The sequence below is a fragment of the Pecten maximus genome, unplaced genomic scaffold (genome assembly GCF_902652985.1).
Source record: "Pecten maximus unplaced genomic scaffold, xPecMax1.1, whole genome shotgun sequence".
NCBI classification, from domain to species: Eukaryota; Metazoa; Mollusca; class Bivalvia; order Pectinida; family Pectinidae; genus Pecten; species Pecten maximus.
Window position 1 is genome coordinate 227144 of NW_022979523.1, and position 12661 is coordinate 239804.

At 40.8% G+C, this 12661-nt stretch overlaps 3 protein-coding genes across 3 annotated transcripts; all 3 read left to right on the plus strand.

Annotated features, from left to right (window-relative positions):
- The first annotated feature begins 5185 nt into the window (after nucleotides 1–5185).
- Nucleotides 5186–8383, plus strand: LOC117318793. Its single transcript, XM_033873748.1, has one exon. The coding sequence runs from the start codon at nucleotides 5186–5188 to the stop codon at nucleotides 8381–8383; it is 3198 nt and encodes a 1065-aa protein (XP_033729639.1).
- A 334-nt stretch (nucleotides 8384–8717) lies between these two features.
- Nucleotides 8718–10415, plus strand: LOC117318794 (putative uncharacterized protein DDB_G0271606). The gene is made up of 2 exons (XM_033873749.1): nucleotides 8718–9007; nucleotides 9311–10415. Exons 1-2 carry the CDS (start codon nucleotides 8718–8720, stop codon nucleotides 10413–10415), a joined length of 1395 nt encoding a protein of 464 aa, XP_033729640.1.
- A 768-nt stretch (nucleotides 10416–11183) lies between these two features.
- On the plus strand, nucleotides 11184–11588 carry LOC117318795. Its single transcript, XM_033873750.1, has one exon. It carries the CDS (start codon nucleotides 11184–11186, stop codon nucleotides 11586–11588), a length of 405 nt encoding a protein of 134 aa, XP_033729641.1.
- Nucleotides 11589–12661: the final 1073 nt, after the last annotated feature.

A 12661-nucleotide genomic window follows, 5' to 3' on the forward strand; every position in this document is an offset into this window, starting at 1 on the left:
ACCTTTCCTCACTACAAGTTTTAAGGTTAGAGGTCAAATTAAAAAATCCACTATGGGGTCAAAGTTCACAAAATTTTCAACTTTTTTTATGTTTATTTTTTTGTTTACATAGATCGATGCAGTATGTCAATACGATGATTTTGATCATTTTGGTTTTCGATAGCACTTCCGGTTCAGATGGTACGCCATTTAAAAACAATACATGATTGTGAAATCATTGATAAATCTTCCATCGGCATCGTCTCAAAAACCAAAAGGTCCAGAGACTTTATATTAGACCTGTAGCATACATGGGTAAAGGGCTACCAAGTTTGTACAAATGAATGACCTTGACTCACATTAAAGGTCACGGGGGTCAAATAGGCTAGTATCTTTGAACGGCATCTTCTCAATAACCAAGAGGCCTATGGAGTTGATATGGAGTATGTAGGAAGCTAGGAATAAGGACTACTAATTTTGTTCAAATAATTGACCATGACCTACATCCTAGGTCACAAAGGTAAAATAGGCTATAATCTTTAAACGATATCTTCTCAATAACTGAGGCGTCCAGGGAGTTGATATTGGGTCTGCAGGATGCTGGGTTGAAGGGCTACCATGTTAATTCAAATTAATGACCTTGACCTTCATTTAAGGTCACGTGGGTCAAATAGGCTAAAATGTTGAAATGAGTTCTTAATAGCCAAGAGGCCAAGGGACTTGATATTTGGTCCATATCATGATTGAATGAAGGTCTGACAAGTTTGTTTAAATGAATGACCTTGACCTACATTCAGGGTCATAAAGGTAAATGCTCTCTTAAGTTTGTCAAAGGTGTGGAAAGCCCGTCAAATTGTCCATGACAATTTCTAGTTTTATTTAGATTTTTCTTGATTATCATGTAATTATTATTGCTATTAAAATTGAACATTGGATATACGTCTCGATGAAATTCTTAACCTATTAAATAAAGAAGGAAGTGTAGTAAGGGACGATAACTCGTTATCGTTCCTTACGGGAACGTAATGATAGTATGAGCTAATTCGCGATTTTTGCCGGCTATTGTAGCGATTTGGGGGCGGAAAAAATGACAAATACAATTTTGATAGGGTTTTGAACCATTGTAAAACTCGGCTCGATCTAGGTCTGGATGTATCTGGTATCCCTGTGGAAATTCGTATTTATGAGATATTTTGGGTCAAACATGCCAAAATCGTCACTTTGACCGGTAGCTTCTGTTTAACCGGTCCTTAAAAATCAGCGATTCAATCCAAAAATTTGAAACTCCAAACATAACAAGAAGAGATAGTTCTGAAGAAAAGCGGATCTTTAGTTTTTCTATATCTTTCATAGAACGGCCACAATAGGGTTTTGAAAAAGGGTCGTATTTTATCGAGAGGTGGCGGATGTTACGTCACGAGTGTTACGTCACAAGAATGTGTGGAATGTAGTGTATTGAAGGACGGAACGTAATGTACATGCGGCTAATTAAGACCACTTTCTGGAGCTAACTGAAAAGCGACTCTATACATTTTGATAAAACTTTCCACACTTATAAGACTTGGTGTGATCTACATGTATGTCCAGGCATATCCCGTATATATAGGAATAATCTAGTTATGGAGATATTTTGAGTACAAACACGCCAAAATCGACACTTTGACTGCTGGTTTCTGCACAACTCGGCCTAGAGAATTGACGCATAAAGAGAACGTATTGAAACTCCACATATCGCAAGTACATGTAATTCCAAAGAAAACTGTATCTTTAGTTTTTCTATATCTATCACAGAACGGTCACAATAGGGTTTTAAACATAGGTACTATGTACCGCGAGGTCACACATTCCGCAGAGTCTATTACATGTACGGACGTACGTCAGGAGTGACGTTACTAAGTCTGTTCTGTTTGTCTGATTGAACTTGTAGCGCTCGGTGAGCTGCTTGTAATTATACTGTCACTGCCAGTATTTCTTACAATTTTGCAATATCAGAGAAAATACAAAAGACACAATTCTCTACAATTTTTTTTTTTGACATATTTATCACAAACATCTATATCCAAAATACATAATTAATCATGTTTCTACATATGTGGTACGTTATGTTCTTTTTCCTGTAGTGTCCGTGATGCAACAGTTTCCGCTAAGGTCACACGGGTACGTATAATCGAAAGACAGTAACTCCGACATTTACACTGCACTGGGGAATTCCCGCCTTTTTACACCAGAATCTTACGTCATTCTATTTTCTCAGTAACAGTGTGTATTTGTGATTTTCTAAATCTCAACACACTACTCTTTGTCCTCGTATCATATATAAAGTACCTGTTTCATGTCTTGCATGCATTTACTCGGGAAAACAGATACAAACCACAGAAACGCATTCTACACAGGGACTTGGTTCACGTGAAACATCGGCTAATTGGCCGATCGGGTTGTACGAGTTGTTAAGCAAAATTTCAAGAAATCCGGATATTGAAATTCCGGAACCAGCTTAAGTGCAGTGAGTGGCAAAAACGGGATATGTATTTAACATTGGCGTTGACCAGTAAACAATTTACACTGGCGTTGACCGGTATACATTTAACGCAAGCGTTGACCGGTATACATTTAACACTACCGTTGACCGGTATACATTTAACACTACCGTCGACCGGTATACATTTAACACTACCGTTGACCGGTACACGTTTAACACTAGTAGTATAAAAGTGAGGGTTCTGGCGCAGTACCTCCCCTATATAATCCTTACCACCTCCCTGGCACCCCCCTAGTGGCACCCCCCTTGGCAGGGGGGTACCGATGACGTCACAAATGGAGGGTTATACAGTGCATAAAATGACCTTCAGGGGGGTACCGATGATGTAACGGAGGGTCACGCCGCCCCCCCCTCCCCATCAGGGGGGGGGGGGGGGGGTCATTGATGACGTGTTGGGGTTTTCCAATCTATTTCGACTGATTGCATCACGGTATGAAATAAACGAATCATGTTTTGACATGTCGTAACCAGGTCACATAATCCGTGTAATACGGTGAGACATATTTTTAAGTTATTCACCAACTTATAAATATATACAGTTTTAGTACTTGAGCTTCTTAATGGATACACCAGTTAATTCAATAAGTCGAGCTATTTTTATACATATACATGATCTATATAGCTAGGGTACATTGTGTTTAAACGCCGATTTAGATCCATTCTCACACTACAATAAATACAATATCTTAAGTCAAAATAATAACAAAATGTGACTTTCAAATGTCCACGACAAATGGTAATAATGAGATTTTAAATTTTACAAAGTTCTTTAAACCAGACCGCAGTCGAATATTTGCCGAGTACAAAGTTATCTATTACAGCTGTGTGAATGTTTACATACAAACGTTGTGTATACGCTTCAATAACGTACAATCGAGAAACAGTGATCACCAGTAAATGTAAACTTTGTATGCACGATTCGAGACAAGACTTAGGAAAGAAAGTAATCGAGAAACACATTATCAATGTCTTTATTACAAACCTGTAAAACCCTACACATTTTAACACTGATATATCCATGGAAGCTTAGATTATGTCGGTTACAAATGGCGAACAGGTTAAATATTTAAAGCGCCCCCTAGGACTATTACTGCGTACGTGTGTATACATTTAATACACCTTATGCAGTATCGGTCTATACAGTCGAGCGGTCTAACGCTAGATTTTTGAGCAAAACGTCCCTAGTTCGACTCTCGCCCAAAAACAGTCAGAAACGTAATGTTAAAATTTACTGATTTTTCGGTGTCTAACATACTCGAGAGACGTTAAAAATACGTCCGATCGCTTCAAAAACAAACGAAAAATGAAATAAAATGGACAAAATAAATTTACTAAAATTCGATTAACCAATCAAATTACCCGATTACTATTGAAGGTGTAAGAGGGTATAAATACAAGTGCGAAATGACCAAAAAGTCATTCTTAGGCTGCCACTTGGAGGGGTAAGTCAGAAGAAAGTAATACAGCAAATACAAGACACATGGACAGTATACTGTGTACGGAACGAAAAGGTAAGTTTCAGTCCAATTATACAAAATTTAATGATGATAATATATCGTCTGAGGTGTTTGTCACAGATGAATTAGGTGTACTGGATTAGGGCGATGTCACAAGTCCACAACGGAAAGAGGGCGTTTTAAAGTGACATGTCCCCGCGATATCCGGGAACATCTTTCCGACCAATAATTCATGTGGGCCCTCGGGTGATGCTCCGTTTCTGGTGACAGAAGCGTTGATGTTCTTCGTACAAACACCATAGGGCTTCGGTCCTTTAGTCATTTCATAGCTACTAAAACACGTCTGCTTGTTTCAAAATCTATGATACATCTGAGATAAAAACACTAATCATATTTCTCAAAATTTGCATCAACCAATCATATGAAGGGAGTGACGTCATTGACAAGAAAGGTTATAAATACAGACGTGAAACCGACTTAACTTCATTCTGCAGCAGATGACTAGAGGAGAGCACATCACTAAAAATTGCTCTGTTATTTTGTAGAAACAATGGAAAAAAGAAAGGCGACCGACCAAGAAGATGTTGTTATTAAGAAGGGAAAATTTTCGTGTCCAAAGTGTGATAAAACTTTCGAACACAACAAGACTCTTACGAGACATATTTCGCAGCACGGAGATACTAAATGGAGATGTGATGTGTGTAACAAAGAGTTCGGGAGGAAAGATCGGCTGACAAGGCATAAAAAGATACACGGGAAACCACTTCAAATATGCTGCGGGAAAGCATTCTGGAGAACTGACAAATATCGCGAACATTTAAATCGCCATAATCAGAGAGGTGGAGGAATAGATGAAAATGTAAACGAGGATAACGTTTCGACGATTCCAGACACTACTCTACAACCAGTTAACAATGACGAACACACAGATACTGAAGATTGCACTGAGGAAGCTCTCGGTGGTACCTTCAAAGTAATAACCATCTCTGCTGAAGGTCAAGGCAAATTAGACACTACGACCTTCATACAGCAACAATACAGCAACATAAAGAAGAGACTCGAGAAAGCTATTATTCGCGGAGGTGTGAAATGGTATTTATCTATACAAGTCCAACTTTCAAAACCGAAAGGAGAGACAGTGGAGCGAGTGAAACCCCATTTCCGTGGAAAGTGTCAAATAACTTTAAAGACATCAGACATAGATGAAGGTATGAAGGAATCTATCCGGAAAATGCAAAACTCCTTCATTGAATACCAGCGACAGGGAAGTAACTGGACACTAGACAAAGTGATTCAAATTCAGATACACTTTGCTAGATATAGACCTCTCAAAGGATCCAGTTATATACCCCTACCTATCAAGCTCAGGTCAAAGCATGCTATCATCAACGTTCAAAACGAAGACAAAAAGTGTTTCATGTGGTCTGTATTAGCAGCATTACATCCTGCCAAGAAAGATTCTCAGCGGGTAACTAAATACATCGAACACCAAGATGAACTAGATTTTACGGGCATTACTTTTCCTGTCAAAGTAGCCGACGTCAGTAAGTTCGAGACAGGAAACAAGATCAGCATCAACGTTTTGGGATACGAAAAGGGTTCGTTATTCCCAATCCACGTGACAAAGCGAAGATTTGATCGGCACGTAGATTTACTACTGATATCGGATGGACGTAAGTCTCACTACTGCTGGATTAGGAAAGTAGACCGACTTCTGAGTGATCAACACACGCATAAAAACCGCTATTTCCACTGCATGTATTGTCTTCAAGGGTTCACCAAGCAACGAATTCTCAACGATCATATTTCTTATTGTCGCGAGCACGGAACACAAAAGGTGAAATTACCCACAGAGGAAGATAAGTGGTTGTTTTATAAGGATGTGAGAAAACAATTAAAGGTCCCTTACATCATCTATGCAGACTTCGAGTCATTTCAAGTGCCCATACACGGATGCGAGGTTGACCCAAATAAATCACACACGGAAAAGACTACACACCACGTTCCTTCGAGTTTTGCCTATAAAATCGTTGGTCTCACACAGGAGACATCCAAAACCCCTGTAATCTATAGAGGACCTGATGTGGCGGAGCATTTCGTAGAATGTATGTTGAGGGAACAAGAAGAAATCGAACAAAAATTCAAAAATGTAGAACCGATGGTAATGACAGGGAAAGATTGGCAGTCATTCAATAATGCAGTTTACTGTCATATTTGTGGAAAGGAGCTAGGGGATGACAGGGTGCGGGATCATTGTCATGTGACTGGCAAATTCAGGGGCGCAGCCCACAATGAGTGCAACATAAACTACAAGTTTACGGGACGCATACCGGTCGTCTTTCACAATCTGAGAGGTTATGATTCCCATCTCATCATACAGGCCATTGGAAAGGTGTCTGATAAAGAGATCAAATGTATACCAAATAACATGGAGAAGTACATATCATTTTCCATGGGTTGTATGGACTTCATCGACAGCTATCAATTTATGGGAACGTCACTTGAAAAACTAGTAGGAAATCTATCTGTGGAGGGTAAGGACAAGTTCTCACACATGATGCAACATTTTGGTGACGAGAAAATCAAACTCTTCCTTCAAAAGCAAGTGTACCCCTACGACTACTTCGATGGCCCCCACAGGTTTCGGGAGACTAGTCTCCCTCCAAAGGAAGCTTTTCGCAGCAGTCTGACGAAGGATGATGTGTCGGATGAAAAGTACCACCACGCTTGCAAAGTCTGGAAGGCTTTCGGCATACAAAATCTCGGCGAATATTCTGACATATACGTCTTGACAGATGTTCTAGGTCTCGCCGATGTATTCGAAAACTTTCGAGATCTATGTATGGAATCCTATGGCCTCGATGCAGCTCATTTTTACACCGCTCCCGGTCTCGCATGGCAAGCAGCTCTAAAAATGACAAATGTCAGACTCGAACTGCTTACCGACATCGACCAGCACTTGTTCATAGAGGAAGGCTTGAGGGGAGGGATATCCATGATTAGTCACCGATTTGCTGAGGCTAACAATCCCTACGTTCCAGGATATGACCCAATGAAACCAACAGAATACATCACTTACTTAGATGCAAACAATTTGTATGGCTGGGCCATGTCTCAATACTTGCCAACTCATGGCTTCGCCTGGCTTAACGACAACGAAAAGGATATGCTCGATATCACGACAGTTCCCAATGATGCGACAGGAGGATACATATTGGAAGTGGATCTGGAGTACCCTCCAGAACTGCACGACATCCATAATGAATACCCCTTGGCTCCAGAACGAATGAACGTGATGAAAGACGAGTTGTCTAACTACAGCAAGACCTTATGGCGGGATCTTGCGGATTGTGGAAATCCACATGACTGTTTAGACCATTACAATTCCGCACAAAAACTAGTACCCAACCTCAAAAACAAGGAAAAGTATGTAGTACACTACAGAAATTTGAAACAATACCTCTCACTTGGAATGAAGCTCACAAAAGTTCATAGAGTGTTGACCTTCGAGGAGACACCATGGTTGAAGACTTATATAGATTACAACACAGAGAAAAGAAAACAATCTCGTAACAATTTCGAGAAAGATTTCTATAAATTGATGAACAACAGCGTGTTTGGCAAGACCATGGAGAACTTAAGAAAAAGAATGGATGTCAAACTAGTCAATAGTGAGAAGAAGGCTGTAAAATTAACATGCAAACCAACATTCCACGAGTTCAGAATTTTCTCTGACGATTTAGTCGGTGTCCACATGCTTAAGTCGAAGTTGTATCTGAATCGACCAATTTACGTCGGGTTCAGCATTTTAGACATCTCCAAAACTCTGATGTATGATTTTCATTACAATTACATCAAGCAGAAATTTGGACCGAAAGCAACTCTACTTTTTACAGACACCGACTCTCTAGCCTACCTCATCCGAACTGAGGACATCTACAAAGACATGCTAGAAGACAGGCATTTATTTGACACCTCGGACTATAACAAAACTCATCCCCTCTATAACTTGAAAAACAAAAAAACACTGGGAAAAATGAAGGACGAAACTCATGGAAATGCGATTCACGCTTTTGTTGGACTCAAGGCTAAAATGTATTCCTACACATACAACACCATGACAGAAAAAGATGGTACAGAAGTAATGACTCACGTAGAATCGAAGAAGGCAAAAGGTATCAAAAAGTATGTTATAGAAAACCACACTCGTTTCGAGCATTACAAGGAATGTCTTCTCGACAGGAAAGTAATCATGTCACACATGAATCAGATTAGAAGCTATAAACATCAACTTTACAACATATCCATGACCAAACGGGGTCTATCGCCATTTGACGACAAACGGTATCTGCTAGACGATGGGATCACTAGCTACGCGTACGGACACTGGAGAATATCAGGAGAGTGAACTATCCTAGAAAGGTCTCATTTCAGGACCCTGCTTAGTGGAAAAGGGTGTACAATCGACACAGATCACTCGAGTACCACTATGCTGGTGGTAGATGACTCTCAGTAGTGTAAATAAATAATATTGTCCATTTTAGAGTAGGCTCTATGTACAGTCAGACACAAGATGGGTCCCTGACTTGTGTACTGTCTTATTGACAGGGACTATAAAATATTGAACGTTACCAATGGTCGATTTATTTTTACCCATAATGCATTGCTACATAGAGTATAAAAAGACCTGAAATCTAAAACTTTGTCATTTCATACCTGGACACCGACGAGAACACATCGACATGAAGCACCAGTGCCGTATTTGTTTTAGTGAATATATCTGGCCACATGATTTAAAACGTCACATCAGACATAAGCATTCGGAGAATTTTATTCCTCAGCAGCAGCCGCCGCCGCCGCCGCCACAACAACAGGAGATTCCCAATAGAGAGAGCTTGCTTCAGCCAACACGCAATGGATTTAACCAGCAGCAGCAGCAGCAGCAGCAGCCGCAGCAGCAGGACGAACTATCCAATAAAGATGGTTTTGTACAGCTAGCACATCATAAATTTACCCAGCAGCAGCAGCAGCAGCAACAGCAGCGACAACAGCAGCAGCAGCAACAACAACAACAACAGCAGCAGCAAGAGTTGGTATTTAAACATCCATTCACTGCAACTGTTTCCGGACCAACCTCGTGCGGAAAGACTTATTTTGTCAAATCACTGCTTCAAAATTGTATAGTAAAGGTATCACCACCACCACAGCGTATTATATGGCTGTATAAAAGGTGGCAACCACTTTATGACGTCATCAAAGCAACAGTCTACCCTTCAGTAGAGTTCATCCAAGGGATTCCTTTGGATTTAGATCAAGATTCTTTCATAAATCCCAGTGTTAAAAACTTGGTGATATTGGACGATCTCATGTCGTCAGCGAGCAAGGACCCTCGTATTAACGAATTATTTACGGAAGGGAGCCACCATAGAAACCTGTCTGTCATTGCCATCAATCAAAACCTATACTACAACAAAGATCCAACACAGAGGAGGAATTGCCATTATTTGGTTTTGTTCAACAATCCTATCGACAAACAGCAGGTCATGACTCTTGCAAGACAGATGTATCCCGAAAATGTACAACATCTGATGATGCATTTCAAACAGGCTACCAGTAAACCATACGGATATCTTCTCGTCGATTTGAAGCCATCCACTCCAGAATCGTTACGCATGCGCAGTGACATATTTTCTGTACAGTCTTTAAAAGGACAAAGATATCAAACTAAGGCTCATTTTGAGGCTGACACTCCAACCGAGCAGACGTATTCCAAGCAGCAGCAGCAGCAGCAGCAGCAGCAGCAGCAGCAAACTGTAGACGACACACAGCTACTACAAGAAGATATGCCTGCCTGTGATGATTGTGGTATCATGTTCCAAGACGTACACGATTTACAGAGACACTTGAAAACCTGGTGTCCAGAAAACGATTCCCTTAAACGAAAAAGAGAATATATAGATGAAGAGGAACCGAAATCCAAAAGATGGATCTCACATGAAGAGTCCGATGAGGAAAGTGGTGAAAGTGAAGAAAATGAAGTTTTCAAATCCTTGATGAATGAAGCAGAGTCTTCGAATGAGGTTAAATGGAATCAAAAGTATGAGAAATATGTTAACGAGGGCATGTCTGATGACGAAGCACAGAAAAAGGCGAACGAGAAGATGGAATCTGAAGATATGGAGCAATTTTACCAAAATTATAAAGCCATTATCCTGTACATTCTTCAGCTAAGAAATGGCAAGATTCACAAAAAGATCATGGATGATGTAACAGAATTCATAGAAGATGGATATGGAGATAGTAAAGCGATCAAGATGGCACTTAAAAAGAATCGTCATGTTTTAGAAGAGTTGTGGGACGATGACTCCGAAGAGGATGGATCAGACGATGACTCCGAAGTTGATGAATCGGATGATGACTCCGAAGTAGATGAAAACTGATATAAATATGGTGTATTGCGTCTAAAAGTTTCATTTCAACGTCCAACACTCGACGAGGAAAGATGCCTTCCTGGGAGGATTATTTAAGAGATATTTACTTTAACCCTGCAAAGGCGGGGAGTTTCTCCGGACCCGACAAATTGTTTAGATATGTACGAAAAGAACGAAAATACGTCATCAGCAAATATCAAATAAGAAAATGGTTACAACGTCAAGAGCCGTACAGCCTTCAGAGATCCCTCCGACGTCCATTCAAGCGAAACAAAATCATCGTGATGGGTATCGACGACCAATGGTCGGCTGATCTCATGGACATGGTCAAATTCAAGAGTGAAAACGATGGCTACGCTTACGTACTCGTTGTCATTGACGTGTTCTCCAAGTATCTGTGGCTGAGACCGATCAGAGACAAGAAAGGTGCATCTGTTGTAAAAGCACTACAAGACATTTTATCCGAGGGTAGACAGCCCGGTCGGATACGTACCGATAAGGGTCAGGAATTTAGATCAAAAGAGGTGAACGCACTGCTGGATAGATACGGCATACAACATCTCTATGCGCAAAACGAATCCAAAGCAGCGGTGTCTGAGCGTGTCATCAAGACCATAAAATCCAGATTGTACAGATATTTCACACACAGAAGAAACTACGCATACGTTGAGCAATTACAAACGTTTGCTGATAGCTACAATCAGACATATCACCGGACGATCGGTATGCCCCCCAGCAAATGTAACTAAAACCAATGAAACTTCCATCTGGTGGAGAATGTATTGGCCGAAGAAACAGTCTGTGATCCGAAAAACGAAGAAGGTTCGTAAACCTTTTAAGTTCAAAGTTGGGGATAAAGTAAGGCTGTCCCATTTGAGAAACCTTTTCTCCCGAGAATATGACCAAAAATGGACGGGGGAGATATTTACTATTTCTCAAAAGATACTTCGTGGAGGCTTACCAGTGTATAGAGTCAAAGACTATGATGGAGACGAGATCAAAGGAACGTTCTACCAGTCTGAGCTACAGAAAATAGATGTCAGAGACGATGATATGTGGAAGGTGGAGACCATTCTGAAAACCAGAGGAAAAGGTCGAAACAAACAATACTATGTGAAATGGCTTCACTGGCCGAAGAAATTTAACTCCTGGATCAATGCGTCTGATGTAACCGATTTGTAGGAGAGTGAACTATCCTAGAAAGGTCTAATATCAAGACCCCGTTTGAAGAGAAAAATGGTGTACATATACACAGATCATCCTAGTACCATCAAAACGGGTGATAGATGGCTCTCGTGTAGTTGTAAATATTCATTTGTCCATAATAGAGGAGGTATTCTTTGTAAGGATGGATGTGGGATGGCTCTCCGACCTACATTCATTCAATCGCGACGGGGAAAATAAAATGTTGTACATATGAGGTGTCTTGTTATCTTATATAATGTTGTAGAAGTCTGACCGCGATACAATCGGTCGAAATAGATTGGAAAACCCCAACACGTCATCAATGATCCCCCCCCCCCCCCCCCCCCGCTGATGGGGAGAGGGGCCGTGACCCTCCGTTACATCATCGGTACCCCCCTGATGGTCATTTTATGCACTGTATAACCCTCCATTTGTGACGTCATCGGTACCCCCCTGCCAAGGGGGGGGGGGGGGGGGGGGCGCCACTAGGGGGGTGCCAGGGAGGTGGTAAGGATTATATAGGGGAGGTACTGCGCCAGAACCCTCACTTTTCTACTACTACAGGCGTTGACTAGTGTCCATTTAACACAGGCGTTGACCGGTGTCCATTTAACACTTACCGGTCAACGGTAGTGTTAAATGTATACCAGTCAACCCCAGTGTTAAATGTATACCGGTCAACGGTAGTGTTAAATGTATACCGGTCAACGGTAGTGTTAAATGTATACCGGTCAACGGTAATGTTATATGTATACCAGTCAACGGTAATGTTAAATGTATACAGGTCAACGCCTGTGTTAAATGTATACCGGTCAACGGTAATGTTAAATGTATACCGGTCAACGCTAGTATTAAATGTATACCGGTCAACGCTAGTGTTTAATGTATACCGGTCAACGCTAGTGTTTAATGTATACCGGTCAACGCTAGTATTAAATGTATACCGGTCAACGCTAGTGTTATATGTATACCGGTCAACGCTAGTGTTTAATGTATACCGGTCGACGCTAGTGTTTAATGTATACCGGTCAACGCTAGTGTTTAATGTATACCGGTCAACGCAAGTATTA